We start from the raw sequence: 26,847 nt of genomic DNA, 5'->3' as shown, positions 1-26,847 counted from the left end.
TTCCAATGAGAGGCTCTATTTGCTGTAAGATCTTTGGCAAGTCAGTTAATCCCTTTGTGCTTCAGCTGTCCATTTGGGAGTGGGAGAGAGCTGTACAGGGTGATCTCAAGGTCCCTGGAGACTCTACCTGGTTATGATTCAGTGACTCCACCAGTCCTTAGTATTCCAAGGAGTATTTTTCAAAGTTTTGTTAGAAACTGTTGAGTCACACTGGAATGGCAGTTATCTGAGATTGGAGTATAATGGTATCTCCTGAAATAAAGACTGGACTAAGGATGTGGATGAGAAATGCAATGAGGTGTGGGATGTGAAAGCTTAATCAGAGCATGAAGAGGGCATATCCTGGGCCAACAGACAAGATTAGGCAAATTCCAGACGTTTGATGAATGGCCGGCTGCAATCAGAAATATGACTCTTCCCAGAAGAGCTACCTAGCATTTGTTTGGCAGAAGCCTCAGAGTAGTGACGCCAATGGTTTGCCCAGGCCCTGGGTGAGTCAGTACTGACTGCAGCGCTGACAAGTGTGGCAACAGAGACTGACAACGTGAACGCTTGGGACCGTTAGACTAATGAACACCGGGACATATTCCAGAAGGCTTGCTTTAGATACGCATGAGCAAAATGTCTTCCTAAAGGTACACCTGGAAACGCTCATCTGCAAAGCCTGAAGTGAGGGGCTCATCACTGGGACAGCTTGGGGAGGATCTACCTACTGTTAATGGTGGTGACAGGAAGCTGCAAAGAGCTCCAAGGAAAGGACACCAGAAATTGCCAGGAGCTAAGCAAATCCAAAGCAAAGAAGGACCACAGATTTTGAAGATTTCTTTTAAAAGTCTGGGCTCAGGCTTAGGGGAATATCCATTACAGACGGCCAGAAGGGCCTCTCACCCTCCCTGCGTGGGCAGGAGGGAAAGAACAGGTGAGGTGGGAGGAGGGGTCTCCTGGGTCTGCCTCTCTAGAACCTGCTGCTGGGCAGACCTGCAGCACTCAGGGCGCTGGAGGACATCTTCCAAGGTTAATTTAGGTAAGTTTCCAAAATAGTTTGACTTTAAAAACTGAAAACCAGTAACAGGTATTCAGATATTCAAAATATATAAATATTAACTGCAGCATCAAGTAGTATGTAAGGCCCATAAAGATGGGAATGTGATTTTATGCTATCAAAAATATACACCCCCCAAAAAATGATGGAAAAATGGATTCTTTTTACTTACACCCCTTCTATTTTTCCAAGTCACGTCACATTTCAGTTTGCTTTGTCTTATCATGATATCTGAATAGTTTTTGTTTCCTTTATTCTAATGGATAGAACAGCCATACATGTACCTTCTTACATATCTAAGATCTTCCAGATTATTAAACATGTTCTTCAATCACTACTTCCTGTCTTCCTTGTTCTAATTTGGGCCAGTTGCCTTCTAGGCCTGATTAACAGCTGGTAACTGGAAACATCTTTTCATTTTATTCCTCAGACAGTTCTGTTCGTTGGATTCAGTTTTCCTTTTCCTGCACTACATCCCCAAGTCATTCCAGGAAGAGTACACAGGACAAACTTTCTCAGTCATTGGATATCTTATTTTGTCTTAATTCTTGAGTAACAGTTTGCTGGCTATAATTGCTGGCAGAAGTTCAAAATAATTTTCCCTGAGAATTTTGAAGTCTTGCTCCACTGTCTTCTAGCATCAATATTATTAATCTTCTGGGTTTTTTGTTTTTTGTTTTTTTGTAGGTATCTTGGTAATTCTCTCTGAAAGCTTTATACTAGGAATTTCAAAATTTCAACAGAATAGTTCTTGGCACATGGTGGGTATTTTCCATCTGAAAGTCATTTTTTAGGTCAGGAAAGTTATCTTTTCTAATTTATTTGATTATTCATTTTTGTTCTCTAATCTTGGATTAGTTACATATGAATAGATTTCTACATCTATCCTCCATCCCAACTTTTGGATACTTTCCTTTTCTGTCATTCTCTACATTCTGAGCTATTTTCTCAACTTTATCTTCCAGATTACTGATTTAGTTTTCAGCCATACCAATGGTTCAATTCTCCTGATTTTTAAAATGTATTTGGGGAATTTTTAATTTGTCATGGCTTCTTTCATGTTCCCTGCCTGCTCTTTTTTTTTTTTTTTTTTTTTGTGGTACGCAGGCCTCTCACTGTTGTGGCCTCTCCCGTTGCGGAGCACAGGCTCCGGACGCGCAGGCTCAGCGGCCATGGCTCACGGGCCCAGCCGCTCCGCGGCATGCGGGATCCTCCCGGACCGGGGCACGAACCCGTGTCCCCTGCATCAGCAGGCAGACTCTCAACCACTGCGCCACCAGGGAAGCCCTCCCTGCTCCTTTTTCATAGTAGCCTCTTCTTTTGTGGGAACCCGCTATTGCCTCAAACCACTCTGAAGATGCTAGTTCACTTTTTCTTGTCTTCTTTCTTTTATCTGTTTCTCCTGTGGTGAGTCACTCTTTTACACATCTTGACATTTCTCTTTTACCAAATATTTGATGATCCTTGATTGGTCATTAATATTTTTTTAAATAAGAAAGTATGTTGGTTGGTTATTATAGGTAGTTGGCAAAGTTATTCTTTGCAGTTTGGAAAAGCAGTTTACTCATAAGACCCATCACTGAGTGGGGGACTAACTGTACAGTTCCATGTGTGAGAGGGTCAGCGACAGGCTTCTTTCTAGGGTGTTCAGACAGTTCAGCTTGTATCCTCATAACCTTCGAAGTGAGGCGGACTTTATCACAGATGGTGACACTCTTCGGTGGATCTCACCCTTAGGTGGAGTTGCCTTTCCTTCCGCCTCCTCTGAGTTGCATGCGAAGGGCCCGAGTTATCTCCCGCTTTGTGCCAACAGCCATACAGGAGGCCTCCCCAGGAAGCTCTTCTACCCTGGTTTTTGAGCACTTCCTTTGTCTCTAGGAGGGGCAGATGCTGCAGCCAGCTGCTCCAGGGACCTGGGGAGTGGGGAGACACCTGCACCCGTGTTTCACAAAGTGTCTTCTAAGTCCTTCCACACTGAAAGTGTAATCAGGTCCCACCCCAGACCTGCTGAATCTGAGTCTGCATTTTAACAAGAGTCCTCGGTGAATCAGAAGCACATCAAAATCTGAGAAGTGCTGCTCCGCAGGGTCCTTGTTGCTGCCCTTCAGCTCCTGCTCTCCATCCCTGCTGCCTGGGCCCAGGCCCTCGGAGGCTGGCATGGCTCCGCCTCTGCTCAGCACTCTCCTGGGCATGCTCCAGGTTGCCTTTCACATCAGCCACTCTCCCTTTGCTATATAAGTATTTCCTACTTAGGAAATAGTACAGTAAATGCCCAAGTGCCCAGTATCCAGCTTAGAAATAAAATGTTACAAATATAGTTGAAACCCTTGTGACCATCTCTCCTGATTCTCTTTACTTCAGTTCTGAGCACAGCCCCATGGCCACAGAGGTACCACTCTGGTGGGACTCTGTAGTGGGGTAGGCACAGACCCAAATGGCACCCTTAGCTGATGTGGGGCCTGAGACAGTATGAGATGGCCAGGGACGGGTAAGGTGTTAGGACTAAACTCACCCACTTGGTTGGGATAGAACAGATGAGGAAAAATCTAACTGGGGAGCTAAGACACTGTAGCCAATGGTTTGAACTGAGAATAAGGCAGTGGTGAGTTGAGGGAGAACAGCATTTGGTCAAATCTGCATCCATGAGACTGACACGTGAGCCCACAGGAGCTTCTAGAGACCCAAAGAGACACAGATACAGGGAAATGGCATCCAGAATGTGTCAGTAGGAAGCAAGCCCCTCCACAAGGTGGGATCCAGAGCCCAGGAAAGAAGTGACAAGAGCAGGGCTGACTCCAAATCCTAGAGAGAACAGTCTCCTGGACAGAAAACCAGTGTGGTGGGAGATGGGTATTCAGGCACTGGGAGCTAAGAGGTTCAGTTGTCAGAATTTGGAATCAAAATAGGGCTTAGGTCTTAGAAATAAGGATGAGCTTGGATCAGACCAACTACAAGAGTGAAGATGCAAATTCTTAGACACTGGAGCTACTGAATTTCTTTCTGCTGACACTCAGAACTGGTCCTAGACTTATCTGATCAAGGTCAAGGAACCTCAGCCGGGGAAGAGGGAAAGCAAGGAAAGGAGAGGGGAGAGGAGGCAGAAGCTAAGGACCAGGTACGATCCGACACCCATCACTTGACCTCAGAGGGACTTATATTTTTCAGCATTTGTAAACAAGCCAACATATGCCAAGTTCTACACAGAAGTATAAAGATTATTCTGCACCCCCTGACCCAAACCCCCAATCGCCACGCAACAAATACCCCAGTGCCCCAGGAAGACCTCGTTCCATCCCATAACTCATTTTGAGCATCTTCTATGTGCCAGGCACTGGGCTGTGAACCGAGTCTTCAAAGGGAATAACACCTGCCTTGACCTTCAGCAACTCCTGTCCCATCAGGAAATGAGACATGCAAACAGATCGTTTCAGTCAGCATGGAAAGGGCTGTACTGGAGGAATTCCTGGCTTCATGGAGTGGGTTGCATGACTGAGTGGAGTGAGGTAGGAGAAAAGGGGTGGGGGGGAGGAGAGGCAAAGCAGGAGGGAAACACAGAGGGGACACCCAACACGATGTGTTCCATGAACCATAAGGACTTCGCTGCTTCTGAAGCACAATCCAAGGTAAGCGCGAAATGGCCAGAGATCCTAGGGTATGGAGTCTGAGAGCCCCGGGTTCAAATCCTTCCTCTGCCCCACACCATTTGTGTGACCTTGAACATGCTACTTAATCTCTGTAAACCTCAGATTTCTCCTCTGATTATTGGGGGATTCAGGAAACAAGTGCTAGATATACCACTGTTACTTAGTAAAAGGTCCATGCTCCTAAGAGGATGAGGCTAAGGATGAATAAAAGACAATTCATAAACAAGGTGTATGCCATACTGCTTACTAAAATTGCTTAACATTTATTGCTTCCTTTAGGATTAGTAAATTTTAAGTCTCCTGAGATACATACGCTAAAAATTGGAATTGATTAGACTCCACAGTAGGAATGGATCAAACTCTCCTTGTTCTAAGTTTCCTCCAAAAGTAGTAATTTTATTCTTCTTTGTCCTTATACAGATATATTTAGTGAGACCTACCATATATGCCTGCTCTGACAAACCCCACGTAAAGCACATCATCAACATTCACGGCCCCCTTGCATAATGAGGTACAGTCAATTACCAGTGGGCCATGCCCGTGTCTGATGGATGGGGAGACAACCTCTACAATCTCCCCAAAGGTAGAAATTATGGTGATTTCTCTTGGCTTTGTAGATTATTTTTTTTATTTTTACCGTATACTTGCAAATGAAAAAAATAAATCTGGTTATCTGTGAATTTCCAAGAATTTTATCAAAATGATGAAAAAATACTATGAAGACACAAGTTAAGAGGAGCCTGATCATTGTCTGGCTTCCTTTTTGTGCCTTCCTATTCTTCAACTCTTCACTGAAAAGAAATAGCATATCTTCACCAGAGGGTAAAAATACTAAGTACAGAGGATAAGCTATAGAGATAACCTTCTGCTGAGTCAAGACGTGGCTGAAATTTATGCCAGGAATTCCGTTCATCACACTGGATGACTGATTCTCTCTGCAGCCAGGCGTCAACTGTAACAGCTTCTCCAATGGCCAAGGTCAGTGTTTAATGGTGATGGTTTTGATTTCAGTGAAGAATTCATAAGAGTCCTTGGCTCCTTCTCTACCCACACCAGAACTCTTCATCCCCCCGAAAGGCAGGTTCAGCTCTCTGATGAGCCAGCAGTTGGTCCAGACCAAGCCTGACTGTAACTTCTTGGCCACCCGGTGGACACGCCCCACGTTGCCTGACCACACCGTGGCGGCCAGTCCATATTTAACACTGTTGGCTCTTTGAATCACTTCCTCTTCACTATCAAAGGGGACGACACACGTCACCGGACCAAATATCTCTTCCTTCATGCAGCAGGACTCGTCCTTAATGTCTGTTATCACCGTGGGAAGCATGAAGTACCCTGCTTGATTCCTGGGGGGGAGGTTTAACTTATCCACTCCCTCACCGCACAGAATTTGGGCTCCTTCCATGCGAGCTTTCTTGATGTAACTTCTGACCTGGAGAGGTAAAAAATATACTAACAACTTATCGTTTGTCTTCACACAAAGCACAGAAAATTCAATATTTTTGAAGCATCAAGATGTATAAGGTCATTCCCCCCCAAAATCTAAGGTTGATTATATTTTCACTCAGCTGCTAAGTAAGCCTGAGTGCAGAAGTGCTCTAAGTATTATCTGGGCGTTCAGCCCTCATAGGTAAGAGGAGGAGAGTTTTTTATTTAATGTCTAAGTGCTAGGCATGCAGATAAATGCTTTTCTCACATTCTCAGGTAATTCTCTCAAAACCATTATAAACTACGTATTATTATCTCCTATTTGCTGATTATATAATTGAGCCTCAGAAAGGGCAGAGGGTTCAAACGGATAATAAACAGTAAAGCTAGAACTCACACTCAGGTATATTCAGTAGTTAAATACACAGACTAATATTTTCTCACTTTGGGGGAGACTATGTCCATTGCAGAAAATGGGAAGTTGAATGGTATATAAGACTTAATTAAAAGCCAGGGTGCCCTTCAATAGCTGAGCTTCCAGAACAAATAATTTCTAATGTCTCATCTCAGTACTGATTATATTGTGAAAATATATCTAGGTAATAGAGTAAAGCTCACAATAAGGGGAAATAAATTATGTAATAAGTTGACCCAGTGACTCGGAGATAATGACAGATTTTTTTTTTAATATTGGTTACAGAAATGCCTCATTATAATAATGGCATATCTATTTATATTTGAAAATGTTGTTGAAGTCACAATGATACACTCTTCTACCCTTGAGGGGCGTTATAAGCATAGGAGAAGTAGAAAAGTAATCTCCAAAAGTAAAAGTCTAAAACAACAGTCAAATAGTACATCAAAGGCAGGGTAAAGTGTGGAATGATATTTTGGAATCCTACGGATTATCATGTATCTATTTGAGCATTCTGCCCCAATATTAGATTAGTACTCCATTGTAGAACTATATTCATTGTAGAGCTATATGTTTGCCATGTAAAAATAAAAAGATAATGTCTCATTATTAATTTTGCTTCAGTTTATAGAACACTTAATAAGCCATGAAGTCAAAGACATTTGAAAAATAGAGCATTTGGTAGAGCTTTATATTCTCCACTATTCCTCCTCCCCAACATGAACAATGATCTCAAAGCTTTCCCAGAAAAGCTCTCATTGAGTTTGTGGGTAGAGTCCACAATACATCTGGACTTTTCCTTCCCCGACTCTCTTGCTCTTTTGAAGCAACCCGGTCACATTAATTAAAAGATGCCAGAGGCAGCATCCTGTGTGAACAAGGCGAGTGCAGGTGAGTCTCCAGAGGCCCCTGCTGGATGTAGAGCCAAAACTTTTATCAGTGATTCAAACAGTGCAAGGAGCGCTCTGGTTTGAGATGATTGTGTCTAAACAGAACTACATGATTCTCTCTTTGAAGCTCTTGGGATAATAAAATACCAAGAGAAGTGTCAGTTTTCAAATTGTGAACTTATCAAATTATTTAACATATAAGTTACACACTAAACTGAATTTCTTTTCTAGAGAAAGTATCACTGGATGACACAATGATATCTATACTTGCAGCTCAGAAAAACAACTTTGTAACTGTTAATGTGCTGTAAAATGCAATGAAATATTCTTATAAAACCTTTTCTTGAGAGGAGAGAGCAGAGAGTAGTTAGCACTTAATATTGAGTAGTTTTGGCCATAAAATCAAAGCATAGAGGTTAGAAGAGTGGGCTTGGGAGCACAGCAGTGCTCAAATCCCAGTTCCTCCACTTATCAGCTGAGGGATTTTAAATGCTCTACACCTGGACTTCCTTGGTGGCGCAGTGGTTAAGAATCCATCTGCCAGTGCAGGGGACACGGCTTCAAGTCCTGGTCCGAGAAGATCCCACATGCCGCAAAGCAACTAAGCCTGTGCGCCACAACTACTGAGCCTGCGCTCTAGAGCCCACGAGCCACAACTACTGAGCCTGCGAGCTACAACTACTGAAGCCCGCACGCCTAGAGCCCATGCTGCACAACAAAGAGAAGCCACCGCAATGAGAAGCCCACGCACCACAATGAAGCCACAATGAAGCCACAATGTGGCTCCCAGTCACCACAACTAGAGAAAAGCCCACACGCAGCAATGAAGACCCAATGCAGCCAAAAATAAATTAAAAAAAAAAAAAAGAAGAGCTCTACGCCTCAGTTTCCTCACTGGAAAAATGGGATTGACTGTGTCACCTGTTCATAGGGCTCTTGAGAGGACTAAATAAAATAATATACATAAAATACCTAGTGTGATACCTGACACATAGTAAGTTTTTGAAAGTCAGCTGCTGTCGTTTGCGTTGATGTTCCTGGTGATGGTGATGATGATGATGATCTAATGCACGATCTGACACTCACGAGCTAAGAGATTTCAGGGATGCTCCCCACTGTGTACATCGGGGTGCGGGGTTAACTGACAGAGGAGGACAGGAAACCGCAAGAGTGGACCTTAGTGTGGACCTTATTGGGGGATATACCCGTGAACTTCCTCTGTGCTTCCCCCCCACCCCGCCTCACTGTCAACACTCAAGGATTCTCTCTCTCTGGCTATCTGCATCTTTGGAAGTCTGGCCTAGAGCCAGATTCTCCAGACAGTCAAGCAGGGAAGGATTCTGGAGAGTCAAAAGGAAAACAAAAATGAAAACAAAAAGCAACCCTGTGAAATAGGCAAGGGAGATTTTTCTGCATTCCCTGAGGATAGAATCACCTGCCATTTCCTGTGGGGTCCGCGCCACCGTCCTGGGAACCTACGAAGTCACACTTGCACTTAGGAGCCCTTGGCCATTACAAAACAACTGTCACAGCCTCTAGCTGGATTCTTCTGTCACTGCATCACCATCTGTTGTGACAATCCCACAGGATGGAAACAAAGATCCCGTGGCTAATTTGATTTATTTATTTATTCATTCATTCATTTATTTTTGGCCGTGCACGGCACGCAGGATCTTAGTTCCTGACCAGGCGACCAGGGATCAAACCCGCGCCCCCTGCGGTGGAAGCACAGAGCTTTAACCACTGGACCGCCAGGGAAGTCAATTAATTTGATTTGGAGAAGACAGAGACCTACTGCAGAAGAGGAGGGGTGGAATGCAAGGATGGCAGCCGGCCATTCTTTGGCTCGCAGACCCCAAAGCTTCCTGGCGAAAGGAGAGGGAAGACGACTCTCAGTGGAGTGTACCTGCTGCCGCCTTGATCCCAGATCAAGGTCTGGCACACTGAACTGAAGAGTCACAGCCTGAAAAAGACACGCACACACTTCCCAAGCTGCTTCCACTGGGTCCCTCTCAAAGGGCAGAGACACCTAGCGCTTGCTCACAAGACCTGAGCTGAGAGCCCCCCATCAGGGGCCCACCTGGTGAGAGACCCAGAGGGTAAAGCTGTGACTCCTTGCATCCAGGCACGTGTTCTGGGCAGAGTAGTAGGGATGGAAGGTGTCCAGGGACCCTCTGAGCCACAGCAGGAAGGTTCTGAGACTTTATACTGGGGAGGGGTGGGGACTCTGAGCACAGCTGAGGGGAGGGATCCACCTACAAAACAAGGGGAACCCAGAGCTACCCGAAGTTTTATGTGTGATGGGATTATGGAAATACCATCTTCATTGCTCTTCCTTAAAAAATAAAAATAAATGGCTTACGATAAACACTATTTTTAAGTTTTTAACTATGAAAAACTATTTTTAACACTGTGCAAAATCTTCCCCCTTAGAAGCAATAGAACCGTGGAGCTGAGATGAGCTACCATCTTTCCGAGCTGGACTTCTTAAAAGGGCAGCGCATGAGCTCAGCACAACCAGGCTTTAAGTCACATCCTCTTGGCTGTCTCGTTATCATGGGGCATCATCTAAGGGGCACCCATGGGACCTTGATTATCATTCTCCACTGAAAGGAACCAGGGCTCAGTAGACAGAGGTCCTGTTGCCCGTGTGGGGCAGAACAACTCACATGGCCTGAGGCTGCTTGCTGTCAGAGAGCAGAAATGCTTCGGGGAGGGCCTGCGGTGGAGCTCAGGAGGGCATTGGGGGGACAGGCTAAAGAGAGGACCCCTTTGGGCCAGCAGGGATACACTGAGCATCACAAATATTGTATTAAAGCCCACAGGCGTTACAATACACTGAAACCTGGTGAGCCTGTATTTGACCCAAGTTCACTATGTGGGGAAAAAGGGACAAACACTCAGAGTACAACAGAGAAAAGCCCTAACTACCAATAGGAATCAGTGAACGGCATCAGTTTCTCTCACACACAAAAGACAGGGGGCTACAAATCTTTCAACCGCTACAGGAAAGTCAAATACTTTGATTTGTTTCACTGATACACCTCCCCTCATTGGGGAACTTAAATAGTTATTATAACAGCGCCTACGACGGAAGAACAGTTTTTCTGTTGAGTTAATAAAGAGAACTTTGAGTCTCTGGTGAATGGTGAATTGCAAAGGGGACCTTAGATGACACCATGGCCTGAGTCTACTGGAAGATGCTTCTGGGAAGTTAATTCTGTGCCACAGAAAGCATTCGGGAACATGCAGGAGGTTATTTTTCACCACTTATTTGCATGTGTGGGCAGGTAGCGTGTATCCCTTTGCCTAGAACCGCCAGATAAGGGAGGACAAGGGAGCCTCTTGTATCTGGTGATGCCTCACTCCACAAGGGTGGGAACATCCACAACTGTGGGTCCACCACAGGCACTCTGGGGACAGCTGCCCATGTGCCTGCAATCTTGTAGGTGAATGTGACTGGAGGAAAACACAGTCATGCTGGCCGGTCTCACTTTAAATAAATGACCACATATTTATTTAATGTGATCATAAATGATCACAGCTCCAGGTGAGCCCTTGGAGCTGCCCCAGCAACAATACAGTCACTTGGAAGCCCATTCTCTCTCTTGATCTCCTGCAAGACTATCTCACACCTTTTCCTCCTTCTTGAAACCTTCAACACCATCTCCCCTCCTCACCCTGCTTCCCATTTTACTGAGAAAACAAGTACGAAAAGACCAGCAAGACTGAGACTACACCTTCCCACCTACGGGCATCTGTGCTCCACACTATAGTGAAGGTAAAAGTTAAAATGTAGTAAGTCTACCAAATCTGTGCAGTGTCAGAGAGTTCTTCAAACTTAAGTGAAGGCTCTGTCCCTCACTGGTTAACTGATAGGGGTGTATTACCATTACCCTTGGTTGGCCTGAGTTACTACAGCTGGAAATGAGGTCTTTTTAGCTCTGAAATTCTATGACTTATTTTGGGAGTCCCACCAGGTAATGAATTAAAATGACCTTGAAGACCCAAATTCCATAAGCCACCCAGAGAACATCAATGGCTTCTCCCACGGAGGCTCCCACAAGTCACCCCACCAACTAAGGACCGCATCATTTGGATTGGATTCGCACTTCTAGACTCCCGTTTGCTGTAAGCCAGAGGCAGACCCTTACTGCCTGGGGACTGACTGGGAACATTTACCGGTGGAAATCCCTGCCACTCTCAGCTCACATCATTCTCATCACCTGACCTTTATGCTCTGCAACTTGCCTTCCTCACTCTACTGGTGGCATCTCTTTACTGACTTCTCAAGTTCATTTATGCCATGTAGACGCTGCTTTAACCTGGACTACATTTCTGTATTCATCTCTAACATTTTCAGACTCTGTATCCAGAGACAATTTCCCACACATCATAATTATCAAAAAATAGGGTAGTAATTAACAGTATTTCAAAGCACAGATAGTGTTATGCCTCACGCTGAGCTCCTCTCAAAATAAGAACTCTTTCTGTAACTTACACACAGGGATTTACTTACTTTCTCCAAATGAGCTTTACTGATCAGAGCTCCCATGTCGGCTGATGGGTCAGAGGGAATGCCAACTTTCCACATTCTGGTAGCTTCTACAAACCTCTTTAAAAATTCACTATAGATGCTCTTCTGGACAAAGATCCTGCTGGTGCAGAGGCAAATTTCACCCTGCCAAGAATGACACATGCGGACAGTGACAAAACAGGAGGGCCCACTCCTTCTTGGATAGATAACCCTGCACTTCTGAGTGCCTGTCACGTATCAGGCACTGGTCTGGACAATGGGAGACAGTGGTAAACAAGATGAAGTTTCACCATGTGGAATGCACTGTCTTATAGGGAAGACAGGCAAGAGCACAAGTAAAGCTCAATGAACAATATAACTTCAGGTTGTGACCAAAACAATACAAGAAAACTAAGCAGAGAATGAGAATAGAAAATAATGGGGGGGGCAGCTTTTACTCCCTTTTATTAAAGGGAGTCCTGGAAGGCACTGGTGAACAGGGGATATTTGAACTGACCCTTGATTGACGTGAAGGAGCTGGATGGATGAAGATCTGAAGGAAGAGAATTCTCAGCTGTAAATGTAAAGGACCTGCCACAGGAATGAGCTTGGAGTGTGTGAGGAAAGGCAGGAAGGTGAGTGGGGCTGAGGGTGGGGATGGAGGCAGGGACAGGGGTCAGAGGGATGTAGAAGACAAAGGCAGGGGGCGAGGAGCGAGGCAACATCACACAGGGTCTTACAGGCTCATAGACTCACAGAGAGCTTGCATTTTATCCGCAGTATCATGAAAGGACCATGGAAGGCTTTAAGCAGCAAGATGATGGGATTGGATTTACATTTTAAAATGATCATTCTGGCAGCTGTGTGGAGAATATAATTGGAGAGAAGGAGAGTGGGAACAGGGGAGTGTTAAGAGAGCTTTTCAGACATTTGGATAAGTGGAGGTAGCTTGGACAAGGCAGGATCAATGGAGATGAGAAAAGTGATAGGAGTCCACTGAGGTTAACAAATTCTTAAAGGGGCATGGGACCCCAAAAGCATAAGGAAACTGGCATAGATGCTCTGGAGAAATGATAGGATTCAGGATAGATTTTAAAGATAGAACTAACAGGACCTGTTGGTGGATTAGTGAGGTATAAGGAAAAGAGAAAGTAAGAACAAGGATGAGTCCCAGATTTGGGGCCTGAGTCTCAGAGTGGATGGTAGTCTCTTCCCTGGAGAGGCAAACACAAGGCGGGGAGAGCAGAGGTACCGCAGGGAAAGGAGAGGGAGGGGAATCAAGAGTTCTGCTCTGCACAGGTTAAGTTTCAGATGCTACTGGACATCCAAATAGAGGTACTGAGTGTTTCAGGGAGAGGTGCTAACAGATTTCTGAGTGAAAAATCATCCTTATCATCATTTGAACATAACATGTAATAGTTTACAAACCACATTCTGGACTTGTCAGTATTGTGTATGTATGATTGTACATATATGCATAAATAAATATTTTCATCACATTGATATTTCATCTTCACAACAACCCATCCAACAATCAGGAGAAACAAAGTTGCCCAAGGCTCCTCCATGACGTTAAGTTAAGAAACTTGCTTGAGACTTGTTCAGGTATTTATTTCTAAGTGTGTGAATGCATTTGGGATGCTTTGGGGAGGGATAATAAGGTTTCCAGGAGCTAGGACACCTGGACAGCAAGAAAAGACTGGGAAAACTATAAATAAAGGAATGGGGAAGCTTGGAGAAGCAAAAAAGAAGTCATCACCTGATAAAAGCCGTGTAACTCAAGAAGAGGAGTTCGCTGCACAGGAGACGCCACAAGGCTTCTGAGTGACATTATGATTGAACAGATAGTCAATGGAGTAACACAATGTAACCATTCTCCTTTCACTGAAATAGTCCTGGATTGACTTACTCACCCCAGTTTTGCACTGTGATGCAACAGATCCAGCTTGACAGGGCTACTGAGTTAAAAACAAGCAAATAAACAAAGGGGAAGAAAAAACCCAGAGGACATACCTGGTTGGCAAAGCTGGACCTGACTGTGGTCGGAACACACTCCTCCAGGTTGGCATCTTCAAAGATGATGGCAGGGTTCTTGCCCCCCAGCTCCAGCGAGAGCTTCTTGCAGTGGGGAGCACTCAGCTGTGTGATCCGCTCAGCCGTGGGCTGGCTCCCAGTGAAGGAGATGAGGGGCACCTCTGGGTGGGACACCAGTGCCTCGCCTACCCTGGGTCCCGTTCCGAACACAATATTTACAACACCTGGTGGAACACCTGGGTGGGAAGCAGTATCGGTTTCAGTGATTCTTCTCAGTATGTCGAGGACTTCAGGTTACATGGAGATTCTCCTTCAAAGTTCAACGGCGTGAATGGGGTTGGGAGGGAATGTTAACGGCTGTCTCTGGTTCAATAGCAAAACAAAGACTACAGCATCACCTCTGCCTATACTATGCCCCGGGCGGGATTTCTCCGGGGGCTTTGTCCTAGAAAAATGCAGGGTTGAACATTCTATATAATTCATTCCATAGTATTGACTGGGCCTCAGGGGCTGAAGATACAAATACATCCTCAGGCAGGTCGGGCCCCAGGAGGGAGGAGAGCCCTGCTCCAAGCTGGCATCCACGACTCACAGTTCAGTGGTCAAATGTGAAGTAGAGGGAGCATTCATGCACTAAAGAAACCAGAGAAGGGCTGGGCTTCCCTGGTGGCGCAGTGGTTGAGAGTCCGCCTGCCGATGCAGGGGACACGGGTTCATACCCCAGTCCGGGAAGATCCCACATGCCGCGGAGCGGCTGGGCCCGTGAGCCATGGCTGCTGAGCCTGCGCGTCCGGAGCCTGTTGCTCCGCAACGGGAGAGGCCACGGCAGTGCAAGAGGCCCGCGTACCGCCAAAAAAAAAAAAAAAGGAAGCCAGAGAAGAGACTGACTACCTCGGCCCAGGGGAGTGAGGGACGGCTCCCCCAGGAAGGTGAGTCTTGAGGTGAAGGTCCACCTCCCCATGATATGGACGCACCATCACCCTCTAAGACTGACTGACCAAGAACACCCCCAAGTAGGTGCCCCAATTTTTCTATCAGGAAACTCTACTGCTCTATATCTGCATGTATTCATTTATGTGTTTTATGGATTTTCCTGTTCATTACATATCGACCACTAGAAGGTACTCCAGCTAAGGGCAGACATGGGGTCTGTGTTTTGCCTTTCGTTGTATCCACTGTGCCATGGCCTACTTTGCCCTATAGAATGAATACCCATTAAAAAAAATTTTTTTTAACACATCACATTTAAAATAAATTAATGATAGCCATTATCAAAAAATCTGGAAACAATAAATGCTAGAAAGGGTGTGGTGAAAAGGGAACCCTCCTGCACTGTTGGTGGGAATGTAAATTGATACAGCCACTATGGAGAACAGTATGGATGTTCCTTAAAAAACTAAAACTGTAACTACCATGTGACCCAGCAATCCTACTACTGGGCATATACCCTGAGAAAACCATAATTCAAAAAGAGTCATGTACCAAAATGTTCATTGCAGCACTATTTACAATAGCCAGGACATGGAAGCAACCCAAGTGTCCATCAACAGATGAATGGATAAAGAAGATGTGGCACATATATACAATGGAATATTACTCAGCCATAAAAAGAAACGAAACTGAGTTATTTGTAGTGAGGTGGATGGACCTAGAGTCTGTCATACAGAGTGAAGTAAGTCAGAGAGAGAAAAACAAATACTGTATGCTAACGCATATATATGGAATCTAAAAAAAAAAAGGTACTGATGAACCTAGTTGCAGGGCAGGAATAAAAATGTAGACATAGAGAATGGACTTGAGGACACAGGGTGGGAGGGGAAAGCTGGGGCAAAGTGAGAGTAGCATCGACATACATACACTACCAAATGTAAAATAGATAGCTAGTGGGAAGCAGCAGCATAGCACAGAGAGATCATCTCAGTGCTTTGCGATGACCTAGAGGGGTGGGATAGGGAGGGTGGGAGGGAGGCTCAAGAGGGAGGGCATATGGGGACATGCGTATGCATATGGCTGATTCACTTTTGTGTACAACAGAAGCTAATGCAGTATTGTGAAGCAATTATACTCCAATAAAGATCTATTAATAAATAAATAAATGAAAAATAAGATATAATGCTACATATGTATGCTATTAAAATAATTTTAATGAGAATAAAAAATAAAAAATTTAAAGAGTACCAGTAAACGTTCACATTTATTGGGTACTTCCTGTGGGTTGGTCATTGTTGTAAGTGGGCTACACCCTATAGATCTCCCAAAGCTCTGTGAGGTTCGTCGTATTAATACATTGATTGATTACGTTTCTTTGAGCTCCGATGTTAATAAGTTAAGAGCTATCTACTGGCCAGTACTTCTCAGAACCATTTTGCCATTTGATCCAGACACTAATGAAATTTTTCTAGATAAATCTGCCTTCTACCCTTAAAAGATTCTGGTTATAAGAGAAAGAAGGCAGTTTAATTGGCAAATAACAATTCAGTAAAACTCAGAGTAGGAGGCTAAGAGACAGGAAAGGGAAGGAAGTCCCTCCAGAGCTAGGATGTGCCTGGGTCACGACAAGGAAAATTTTAAGCTTAAACAGAGCAGAACCAAAATTAATAGGAAGGGCCAGAAATCTGCCGTCAGTGGACACTTCAGGAATGAGAGCAAACGTTTGGTGCCCACAAGGGAAAAAACCAAATATTCTAGGGCTCCCAAAGAGGTATTCATGGTGTATCTATATAAATATTCGATGATTTTATTTCAAAGAAAGTTCATTTACCAAGTCTGTTTGAATGCCCCGGACTAGAGGAGCTGGCTGTTGACATATCCAGAATGCCTTAGCACGTTGTTTTAGCTTTCTTTTCTTACGCAAGTTTCTCTTAGAGTGCTCTAAAGCAGAATTAAGTGATGTCATTCACACCCTCTCCCAATCCCAGTGGAGAAACTGAGGGCTCATGTCAGGTGCAATTGGACCATCATACTCTCAGTGTTTGTTGGAGGAGGAAAGTTTGGCAAAGCCAGCCCAGGGAGGGAGGGAGGATGGGAGGGAGGGACAGACTGTCTCGGTACAATAGGTTTATTCATTCACAAGAATAAGAGCAATGCTGGGTAAATAAATGGAAACATAAAACTCTCAGGCAGACCAGGTTCTGGGTTATATGAAAGAGGAGGGTGATTAGAAAAGAGAAATCAGGGGCTTTCCTGGTGGCGTACTGGTTGAGAATCTGCCTGCAAATGCAGGGGACACGGGTTCGAGCCCTGGTCTGGGAGGATCCCACATGCCACGGAGCAACTAGGCCCGTGAGCCACAACTACTGAGCCTGAGCTTCTGGAGCCCGTGCTCCGCAACAAGAGAGGCCGCGATAGTGAGAGGCCCGCGCACCGCGATGAAGAGTGGCCCCCACTTGCCACAACTAGAGAAAGCCCTTGCACAGAAACGAAGACCCAACACAGCCAAAAATAAATTAATTAATTAATGTCAGATGTAGGCTTGTGACATCCTCTGTCACATAGGGGAGGACGTAAGTCAGCCACCAGCAGATAAACAAAGCTTTAAAAAAAAAAGAAAAGAGAAATCATCATAGATCAAGACGTAGCTGATCTTAGGAGTGAGTGGTCTCTGGAACACGGCTCTGTGGCACCCTCCCCAGCTCCCTGTGTATCCAACACAGGATCAAAGCAGAGCGGAGGCCCCACTTCTATCTCACACCAGGGAACCGGCAGTCAACAGGCAGGGAAGAAACACCTTGGACCTTTGCAGATACTAGAGATTCCATTTTGCAAAGAAAGGGATAGAATGCGGTCTCTTTTGTAAGGGAGGGATGGCACGTTCTGGGACAGGAGGGAGGTAGGGATGTTCATATCATGCACCTTCCAGAGGCCTGGGGCAGCCATCGACATCATCCCAAAGACCTAGGCTGGGTGGCCTCATTCTTCCATAGGATACAAGGGAAATGGGCAGCTAAACTAGGGTCATGAGGCCCAGTGCTCTTCCCTCAACAGGCACAATTTAACCTGTCATCTAAAACCTGGAGTAGGAACTGGCTCAACTTTCCTGGAAGCCAATGTGTATGTTTTTGCTTTGAGAGAAAAGGCATACAGGAGAGAGATGGGCTCTTACCAACCACTCCTTCTATGGATCTAAGTGAGCCCAGCAACACCTTCTTTGTGGGCTTGAAGGAAACGAGCACAGCAGAGACTGACAGAGCCTGTTCCCCACCACCTGCCCATCATTCCCACCCAGGCTGGGCAGAGACATGAGCTGAGGGCCTAACAGTGAGGGGCTTCCTGTGGGTTACAAGCTAGAGCCTCCTGCCTGCAACCTTCCAACCCCAGTGCAGTGTTGGCTGAACACTCCAGGCGAAACCAGGAACACACCTTCCACGTTTTAAACCATCGGCAAAAGGGGGACAAGGAACCATAGTATATCAGCATCTCAGCAGTGGTTCCAAATGCTGGGAAAACTGAGGGGTGTATATTCAATTCTCTTGAAAATGGGCTGTTTCTCTTAGGCATTCTATAGCTGTGCAAACCAGAGAGGTACCTAGCAATATTCTTCTTTGCATCAAAATCCACTGTTGTTTCAAACGTACTATTTAAACTGACTATTGGAGACATAGTCTGGGGCAGGCTGGTGTCTGAGTTTATCAAGCTCTTTAAGCCGTTTGCTGTACTGCTATCCTATGCTCAGGGGACTGCCTGTGGAGCCCGTGCAGGGAGGAGCTATCCTGCAGTAGCATGTTCTGGGGATGAAGAAAGGAAGCAGTGGGTACGAGCCCTGTGGATGAAGGGGATTTCTCAGAAGAGGATCAGGGAAACGAAAAATCAGAGATGTCCCTGGGATCTGTTTTGGTGCTGAGCAGATTTCTATCCAAAATAACTTTTCAAATGTCAGTGACCCTACGGTGGCCGAGGCCTACAAAACATACATCTCCAAAGCCAACCGCGTGCCCCCCCCTTAAACCCCATCTCCCAATTACCTGCTTTCTCCAGGAGTTTGCACATCATCCACGCGGTCACAGAAGTCAGCTCGCTGGGCTTGGCTATCACAGTGTTGCCAGCAGCGATCGCTGGAGCCAGCTTCCAGGTCAGCAAGTAGAGGGGCAGATTCCAGGGACTGATCAGACCAGCTAACAGAGGATAACAGAAGCATTGCCAGCAATGACATGCCCCTCAAAGCAGATGGGCCAGACAGGCTTTATGAATGCAAACTCCTTCATGCTACACCAAACTTCAGCTTACTCTTCCAAAATCCCAAACTTTTGTAGCCAACTTCAGGGAACTAATTCTAAACTGTATTACAAGCAGCTGTACCTTTTAAGACTATAATCAGGACAGTCTACTCTTTTCTTGATGATTACAATTATATTTATGAACAACAGCAATATAAGTTCTGGGGCTAAAAGACTGTCACCTGTCCCTAAACATTCTCAGAATGTGATCAGTTTTGAGATTTATAGACTGATCTCTGTACTGTTTAAACTTCTCCCTCCTCATTAATCAAACAGGCCAGCTACTATTTCTTCTAAATTTCTCCATCTCTGTTTCTAATCTCTTGTGGATTGAAACATAAAAGTTCTAGCTGTTCAGAATTATTTGTAAAATAAGAGCAATAGGTTCTGAGACTGTGAAATCCATTTTCGCTAACCCAGAGTATTTTTTAATTAAAAAAAAAAATCTTTCTAGGTTCTCACCTGTATCCTGACCAGATAGGTTTGCTGGGTAAGTAACAGAACCAACATCTGCAGTGGGTCTCCATGTAACATTCTGAAACCACCTAGGCTTCTGACCATAAAACGTGTAAAAATAAAACCTACATTATGAATCAGTAAATGGATCCACCTTATTTTATACTCTGCCCTCAAGCCTGAGCTATGAAAGTGAACATAGTTTACATTATTAAATTTCCCACTGAAAAATCTGCTCTTTAGGGGATAACAATATTTTTGCAGCATAATGTACTAGCATACTTCTTAGGAGGAGGTTTGAGCTTTCATAACGCCTTGAAAATACCATTTCCGAAGGGCTCAGGTAAAATGTTCCATTTTCTTCCCCTTTAACTTATCTTCTTTTATTCTATCATAAAATATAACTAGTAAAGTATGGACAGTAGTTGGTTTTTTCTCAGAGGAAACAGTGACATCTAGTGGAAACTTTTAGTTATTGCAGATATTTATATGTCCTCTAAAGGGCAGGAAGCAGAGAAATGAAAGAGGGAAGTAGATAATCCAGTCAAGGCTTATTTACCATGTACCTGGCACTGTTCTAAGTGCTCTACACTTACTAACTTACATAATTCACACAAAGATATATAAAGATAAAATTAAACGATCCTCCCAGTTTCCAGATCAGGATACTGAAGCACACAAAATTTAAATCACTTACCCCACACATAACCTAAAATCTATGATCTTAATCACAACGTTCTCTGGAAATAATTTGGTTTTTTTAAATTACAAGGGACAAAAAGTCCTGGATTGTGAATTTACAATCAGTATCATTCTTTTTTTCTGTGATTCCTCCAGAACAAGTTTCCAGGAATAACTAGGGAATTTGACACAAAGAAAATAAACTAGAATTGGATTTTTAAGGCCAATTAAATTTCAGATAAAGTAGAAGAAATTTCTACTTTCCTTTTTTTAAAGTCTGTTCCTTTAGATCAATTCTACAGGGCTGACTGAGCATCTCTACGTACAGCTGTGGTCCAGGCTTTCACTGCAGCACCTACCGATGCCCACGGGGGTCCGAACCGTGTAGTGGAGACAGCCCAGGTGGTCCATCTGTGTGCACTCGGACGTGTGGTGCAGGATGGAGGAAGCGAAGAACCGGAAGTTCTGTACAGACCGGGGAATGTCCATGGTTCTCGCCAGGGTTAGGGTTTTCCCTGTAAGAAGTCAACAGCAGAAGGCGCTGTCAGTGTTCTTCACCTCAGACTGGGAGGAAGCAATACCACACACGTATCCTGCTCACACTGAAGTAGCCTCTGTTTCTTCCAGCCTGGGATGGGCATTCATTGGTTACAGAGAGCGTTGATCATAGTTTGATAAAACTGTGAAACAATTAGATGTGAGGTTGTAAGATGAAGTAGAGGCGGTTAGAGTTGAGTCAAATAATCTTTGTTTTGTGGACTGAACAATTCATAGCTATCATCAGGAATTCGCCAGATGCTATCACTTCACCCACACCAGCTCTTTCAATTCAAAATCACCAAGCTTTGGACATGCTACAGAGGGGTTGGAATAATGGGTGTTAAGACAGCTGTATTTGCACATCACCAAGAAAGCACGTGATGATATTAACTGTCCCCTCAACACACAGTGGAGTCACTAAGATGGACACATGGCAGAACCGCTGGTGGGAAGCTGGCACAGGATGCTGTGTGGCCCTTGCTCACCCATCATGTGCCCCATGCACATCCTAGATATATGCTTCCCTGGATTGTTCCTCAGTTATCTATAGTGATACAGGGAGACTGCAGTGTCAGGAAGCATTTTTTTCTTAAGGGTTTGGAGTCAGGCTGCTTCTTAACTTTAGGCTGCTTTACAGCACGCATGTAAATTAAAAAGATCTTGGCCTTTCCTAACAGATATCATTACAAAGATTTACAGACATTTACTCCATTACCCTGACTTCTGGGAAGCAGTTAAAAAAATTGGGAAATTGTGTTGGGAGTGGAACAGTGACCGACATATCAGAAATCTTTCTAAAAAACTGTGTGACTGCTCTTCAAGTTATCTTTGCCTTTAGCAAACAAACTTATGTTTACCAAAGGGGAAAGGAGGGGGAGGGATAAATTAGGAGGTTGGGATTAACATATACACACTACTATATATAAAATAGATAACCAACAAGGACTTACTGTAGAGCACAGGAATTATATTCAATATCCTGTAATAACCTATAAGGAGTAAGAATCTGAAAAAGAACATATATATGTATATATACATACATATATACATATATAAGACAATTTGAAGAGCTGTCACATGTATATGTATAGATATAGATATATATCTGAATCACTGTGCTGTACACCTGAAACTAACACATTGTAAATCAACTATACTTCAATTAAAAAATAAATATCATGCCACAACTACTGAAGCCCGTGCACCTAGAGCCTGTGCTCTGCAACAAGAGAAGCCACCGCAATGAGAAGCCCGCACGCCACAACGAACAGTAGCCCCTGCTTGCCACAACTAGAGAAAGCCTGCTCGCAGCAAGGAAGACTCAATGCAGCCAAAATTAATTAATTAATTAATTAAAATTTTAAAATAATAAATGAATCACGTAGTGAAAAGAAAAGAAACAAATTTGCTTTGAAACTCTCTACTTAGAACTAGTGGAGGGCTGCACCCTCAGCCCTCGTTCTTCCTCTCTCCCCATATCCACGCCCTTTGCCATACATCTTTGCAGTTCCTTCCACCAAATATACAGTGTATTTATTTCCGTTCCTCCTGAACTGGCGTTGGGCCTTGACTTGCTTTGGCCATCAGAATGAAGCAGAAGTGGGCTAGTTGCAAGCCTCGGCCTTCAGAGGCCTTGGCTGGTTTGGCTTTCCATCCTCTACCACTGCCGTGAGAAGCACATGGGTGGGCTAGCTGATAGGTCCAAGTGGGTGGGGGTAACATGAAGAAAGTGTCCTGAGTTCCATCCACACGGTTAAGAGGCAAGAGATCAACTGACAACCTGGAAGGAGCGTGTGAACCGCCAGGAAGATAGTGCGTGCACTTCCCATAAAGAAGGAACAGCGGCGCTAAACCCCGGCTCCGCCAGAGAGAGCAAGCGCGGGAAAGAGGGAAGAGGCTGGCACAGATGCCTCTCACCTTGGTCCCTGGATTCAGCCTGGGCCAGCTCCTCCAGGGACTGTTCCAGCAAATCCGCCAGCCGCTGCAGCACCTGCGAGCGCTCCTGGGGGCTCCGGGAGGACCAGCCCGGAAAAGCTGCTCTGGCGGCCTCCACCGCGGCTTCGATCTCGGAGGGGCAAACGGCAGAGGGTCGCCTTAGACTGTTGCTCCCGAGGGTTGGATGAATCCAGAATCCACAGGTCCGTACATGGCTAACGTTTTTTCTGCCTAATTGCAAGTATTCGACACTCCCAATACTGAGTCGCCCACAAAGTGGTGTTTACCTGACCAGCAAAGTCGGGGCACCATAATAAAAGAAAAATGCTCCATTTTGACCAAGGTATCCAGAATGTGGCGATAATAGAATCTATTTGAGTAGCAGGTATACGTTTTCAATAATTTCAAAATATAGAAAATTTCTGAATATCATATGAGAGGAAACTTAATTAAGATGTATGGAATCTCTAAACTCTTAATGCAGTTTTGACATACTTGATAAGGTCTAAAAGTTTCTTTGAAATCACATCCCAGACTGTCATTTTCACTTGGAATGACTAATCATATTAGTTATTTATTGACTAATTTTTATATATAACGGAATGTGCTAAATGCTTTACACAAATTATTTCATTAAATCCCTTTTAAAATTCTGTAACATGAGTATTGCTAAGCCTGTTTTACAGATAAGGAAACTGAAACACAGAGAGCTCAAGTAATTTGCCAGAGGTCACACAGCTAATAAGTGGCAGAATCAGGATGCAAACCCAGATCTCTGTGGCTCCCAAGACCACAGCTGGCCTGCTATGGCATAACCACAGTCCCAGTCCCCTGCCTGGCTCCGCCCAATGGAAAGGTCCTCTGTTGGAGAAGAGGGCATCTGTGGTTGAACAGATAGCTTGGGGACCTGGTTTTAGAGCTAAATCCAAAAGGAAACAATGTATAGGAAGGTGTCAGCAAAGCCAGTTCATGGAGGCAGAATGAATTATCAGGGTTTCTGCTGTCTTTCTCCTCTCTTAGGCAAACGTCTAAGCAATGCCTTTTCCAGAGATGGCAAATCCAGAGCCTGTGTCTCTCCCTTCTCCTCTCTCACATGCATGACATTTATAATCACTCACAGCTTTCTTCCTCCACTGGACCCAGGCTCAGTCTCAGAATCTTTTTCCACAAGCTTCCGGCATCTTTCTTGTATTACATGATCTGACAATTCAGCTGCCCTATCACCCCAAATCGGATCTACATGCCTTCTCATTTTCTTTATGTGAACAAAGTCACCTTCAGCTGAGCTACAATAGGTATAAAAGGATTCTTGTCTTAATTATAAATGTCTGGAAAGTTGGTAGTTGACGCCCTGCTTCCAGCCAACAAGAGGACGGTTCCTACCTACAGCAGTCAACGTCAAATCTAATCTTCCTACAGTTGTTGATGCAAAACTCTGATCTTTTAAAAAAGCAGAAAACTCAAGTCCAGTCATATTTTCTAAGTTGTCCTATGTCACATGTCCTACATCCATTTAATGTAGAACACATATAATGTACTACATACAATAATATTAGCAAAAGATAATACTTATAAAGCATTTACTATATGCCAGATGCAAAGGGCTCTACATATGTCAGTCTGTTTAATCTTCAGAACAACACTCTGAAGTAGGTATTATTATTATCCCCATTTTATAGATGAGGAGACTGAGGTTCAGCTGCAGGTCAAGAACATAGGTATTAAGCGGTGCAGCTGATCTCTGAAGCCAGGCAGTCGGACCCCAATGCTACAGTGCAAATGCTACTGCGAGTGTGTGTGTGACCACTAATCTAAGCATGCTGTGATCTGTAAAATAAGGATGATGATAGAGTCTTATTTATAGGTTATGACTCAGATTTGGAACAATTTGTGTTCAATGGCTTAATGAACGCACAGCACAAAGCAAACGCTGAATGAATGGGAGTCCTGTTGACAGACTGGCAGCACTTTCTGTGAGTGACTTTTGGGGAAATTGGGCATGTGGCTTGCATGGTAACCATATTTTTCAAGCCAGAAAAACCTGGGGTTTATGGTATCAGATGGAATGTTTGCAAGCTGGATTGCTGGAAAATCCAAAATATCTATTCCTCTGCGAGCAAGTGTATCCATCCCTCATTCTCTCTTCTGCAAGGGCTGAGCCATTAGCTGCAGAAAATATTTCATCTGAATTTGGCATACTTGTCAATTTTAACTTTACTTTGGAAAGGACTCTGAGACAATGAGGGCTGGAAAAGCTGGATTTTCCACGTCTATCCCAGGTCATTTGAAGCAAACAAAATTGCAGGTTACAGCTTAACCAACAGATTAGCCAATATTTGCAAACTTTAATCCGAAAGTCTAAAGGTTTCTTTTTAATGCAAAGACAGATTTAGAATATTATTAACAGTAGAGAAAGAATAGCTTAGTTCTTTTTTTAAAAAAACCTTGCATATAATACTCATTTACATATGAAGGCTACAATTATCTTTTAAATAATCTAGTTCTTTGTGCCTTAAAAAAATAAATTAAAATCCATTTAATTTGAGCATAAATCCAGTTAGATGAGTATACATTCATCAGCCACATTTATCACCCCAAATATATTTATACTCTCAGTGCAATAACTAATCAAATATATCGCAAATATTTTACAAAACTCCTCAATAATATTAATTCTACATCACTGAAAAAAAGTTTTAATGTGTGCACCATTAAGTACTTTGAGTAAGAAAAAGTAGTGTTAAATTTAACTTCAAAAATATGCAGGAATTTGATTCTGCATTTCATCATTCAAATGATTGGTTTTACTTTACTAGATATTTTGAAGACATGAAGAATTATTACAGGATAATATAAAATAAATCCCTGGGTTTTAAGATTTTGCTAATTTTTGTGAAGTAATGCATTTTGTGGAAATCCACGAATATAATGGCAAATTTAGGCAACACTTGGTTGAGAAAAAGGATCACTTAGTAATACTGATCATTCTTACAAATAATGCTTTTTACTAGGCACCCATCAAGGAATGTCTGTGAGTTGTGGCTTTGTGTTAGGCTACCTGGATTATTATTTGTTTCTGCATATGGTAACCTGAGATTGGTGCCGTGTATCCTATATACCCAATTACAAAATAAACCTTCCTAGAACTAAAAACCTTCCTTCTGCTAATGTTTAACAATCCTACACCTTTTCTCAATCTCCTTTGCTCCTAGAAAATTAAGTTACCATAAATCACCAACAGGCAAAGTAGATTTCAGTCTTCTCTGAGTGAATATACTCACCTCTTCTTTTCCACTGTTTGGCACTCGGCAGTACACTTCCCCTGTAGAGGGATCGTAGGAATCTAGGTATGAGCTACAAGGTAAAAATTTCCCATCTATGAAATTTTCCAGCATCAAAAGGGCCCTTGTTCCAGCCATAGGAAAGGACATGCCTGCCCTTCCCCTTTGCGTTACTCACGAAGGTTATCCCCCCACCGCTCTCCCGACTCCTGACTTAAGTCTCCTCCTCACTTCCAGCCCCAGTGACCCCATCTGCCAGTCAGTGAAAGTGGGAGGTGACATGATATTCTCCGAGAGTATTTCAGTCTCTAAACTCCGAATGAAGAGTTCCCAAATATTTCACAGCTGTCCAGTACGTTGTGAGAAATGGATAATAATATGTTAAAGTAACATCAGCTTATGTGTTCATGGCCCTTTAAAATGGTCAAAAGGCATCTGTGTGTATCATTTTATTGGATTCACACTATATTCACTGCTCGAACATTGATTAAGTGCCAGGCCGTGAGGCAGGTCTTTACATGAATTTACTCGTTTATTCCGCACAACAATCCTATAGAACGTAAAGGTCATTACTTCCCTTCTTTTGTCCTCGGAGAGGTGAATTTGTCCAAAATTGCAGAGTTGGTAAGGGTCCTTTTGTCTCCAAATCATGTGCTTTTTCCTCAGTGCATCACTGCCCTCACCCTCAGAGGTGGCTGAAGGCAGACTTTCTCTTTCCATCACCCACCAGTTTCTCTCTGCCTTGTCGCTGAACTGTCCATCCTAAAACCAG

At 43.9% G+C, this 26,847-nt stretch overlaps 1 protein-coding gene across 1 annotated transcript; it reads right to left on the bottom strand.

The window, feature by feature from the left end:
- Positions 1-5,340: 5,340 nt before the first annotated feature.
- ALDH8A1 (aldehyde dehydrogenase 8 family member A1) lies at positions 5,341-26,213 on the bottom strand. Its single transcript, XM_060167836.1, has 6 exons — positions 26,076-26,213; positions 22,777-22,924; positions 20,679-20,834; positions 18,931-19,080; positions 13,949-14,205; positions 5,341-6,118 (listed from the first exon to the last, which is right to left on the bottom strand). Exons 1-6 carry the CDS (start codon positions 26,211-26,213, stop codon positions 5,666-5,668), a joined length of 1,302 nt encoding a protein of 433 aa, XP_060023819.1. The 3' UTR covers positions 5,341-5,665.
- Between the last annotated feature and the right edge of the window lie 634 nt (positions 26,214-26,847).

Source organism: Lagenorhynchus albirostris, chromosome 12 (genome assembly GCF_949774975.1).
Source record: "Lagenorhynchus albirostris chromosome 12, mLagAlb1.1, whole genome shotgun sequence".
Lineage (NCBI taxonomy): Eukaryota > Metazoa > Chordata > Mammalia > Artiodactyla > Delphinidae > Lagenorhynchus > Lagenorhynchus albirostris.
The sequence above is the reverse complement of the archived record's forward strand: the minus strand, read 5'-3'. Positions and strand labels throughout refer to the sequence as shown.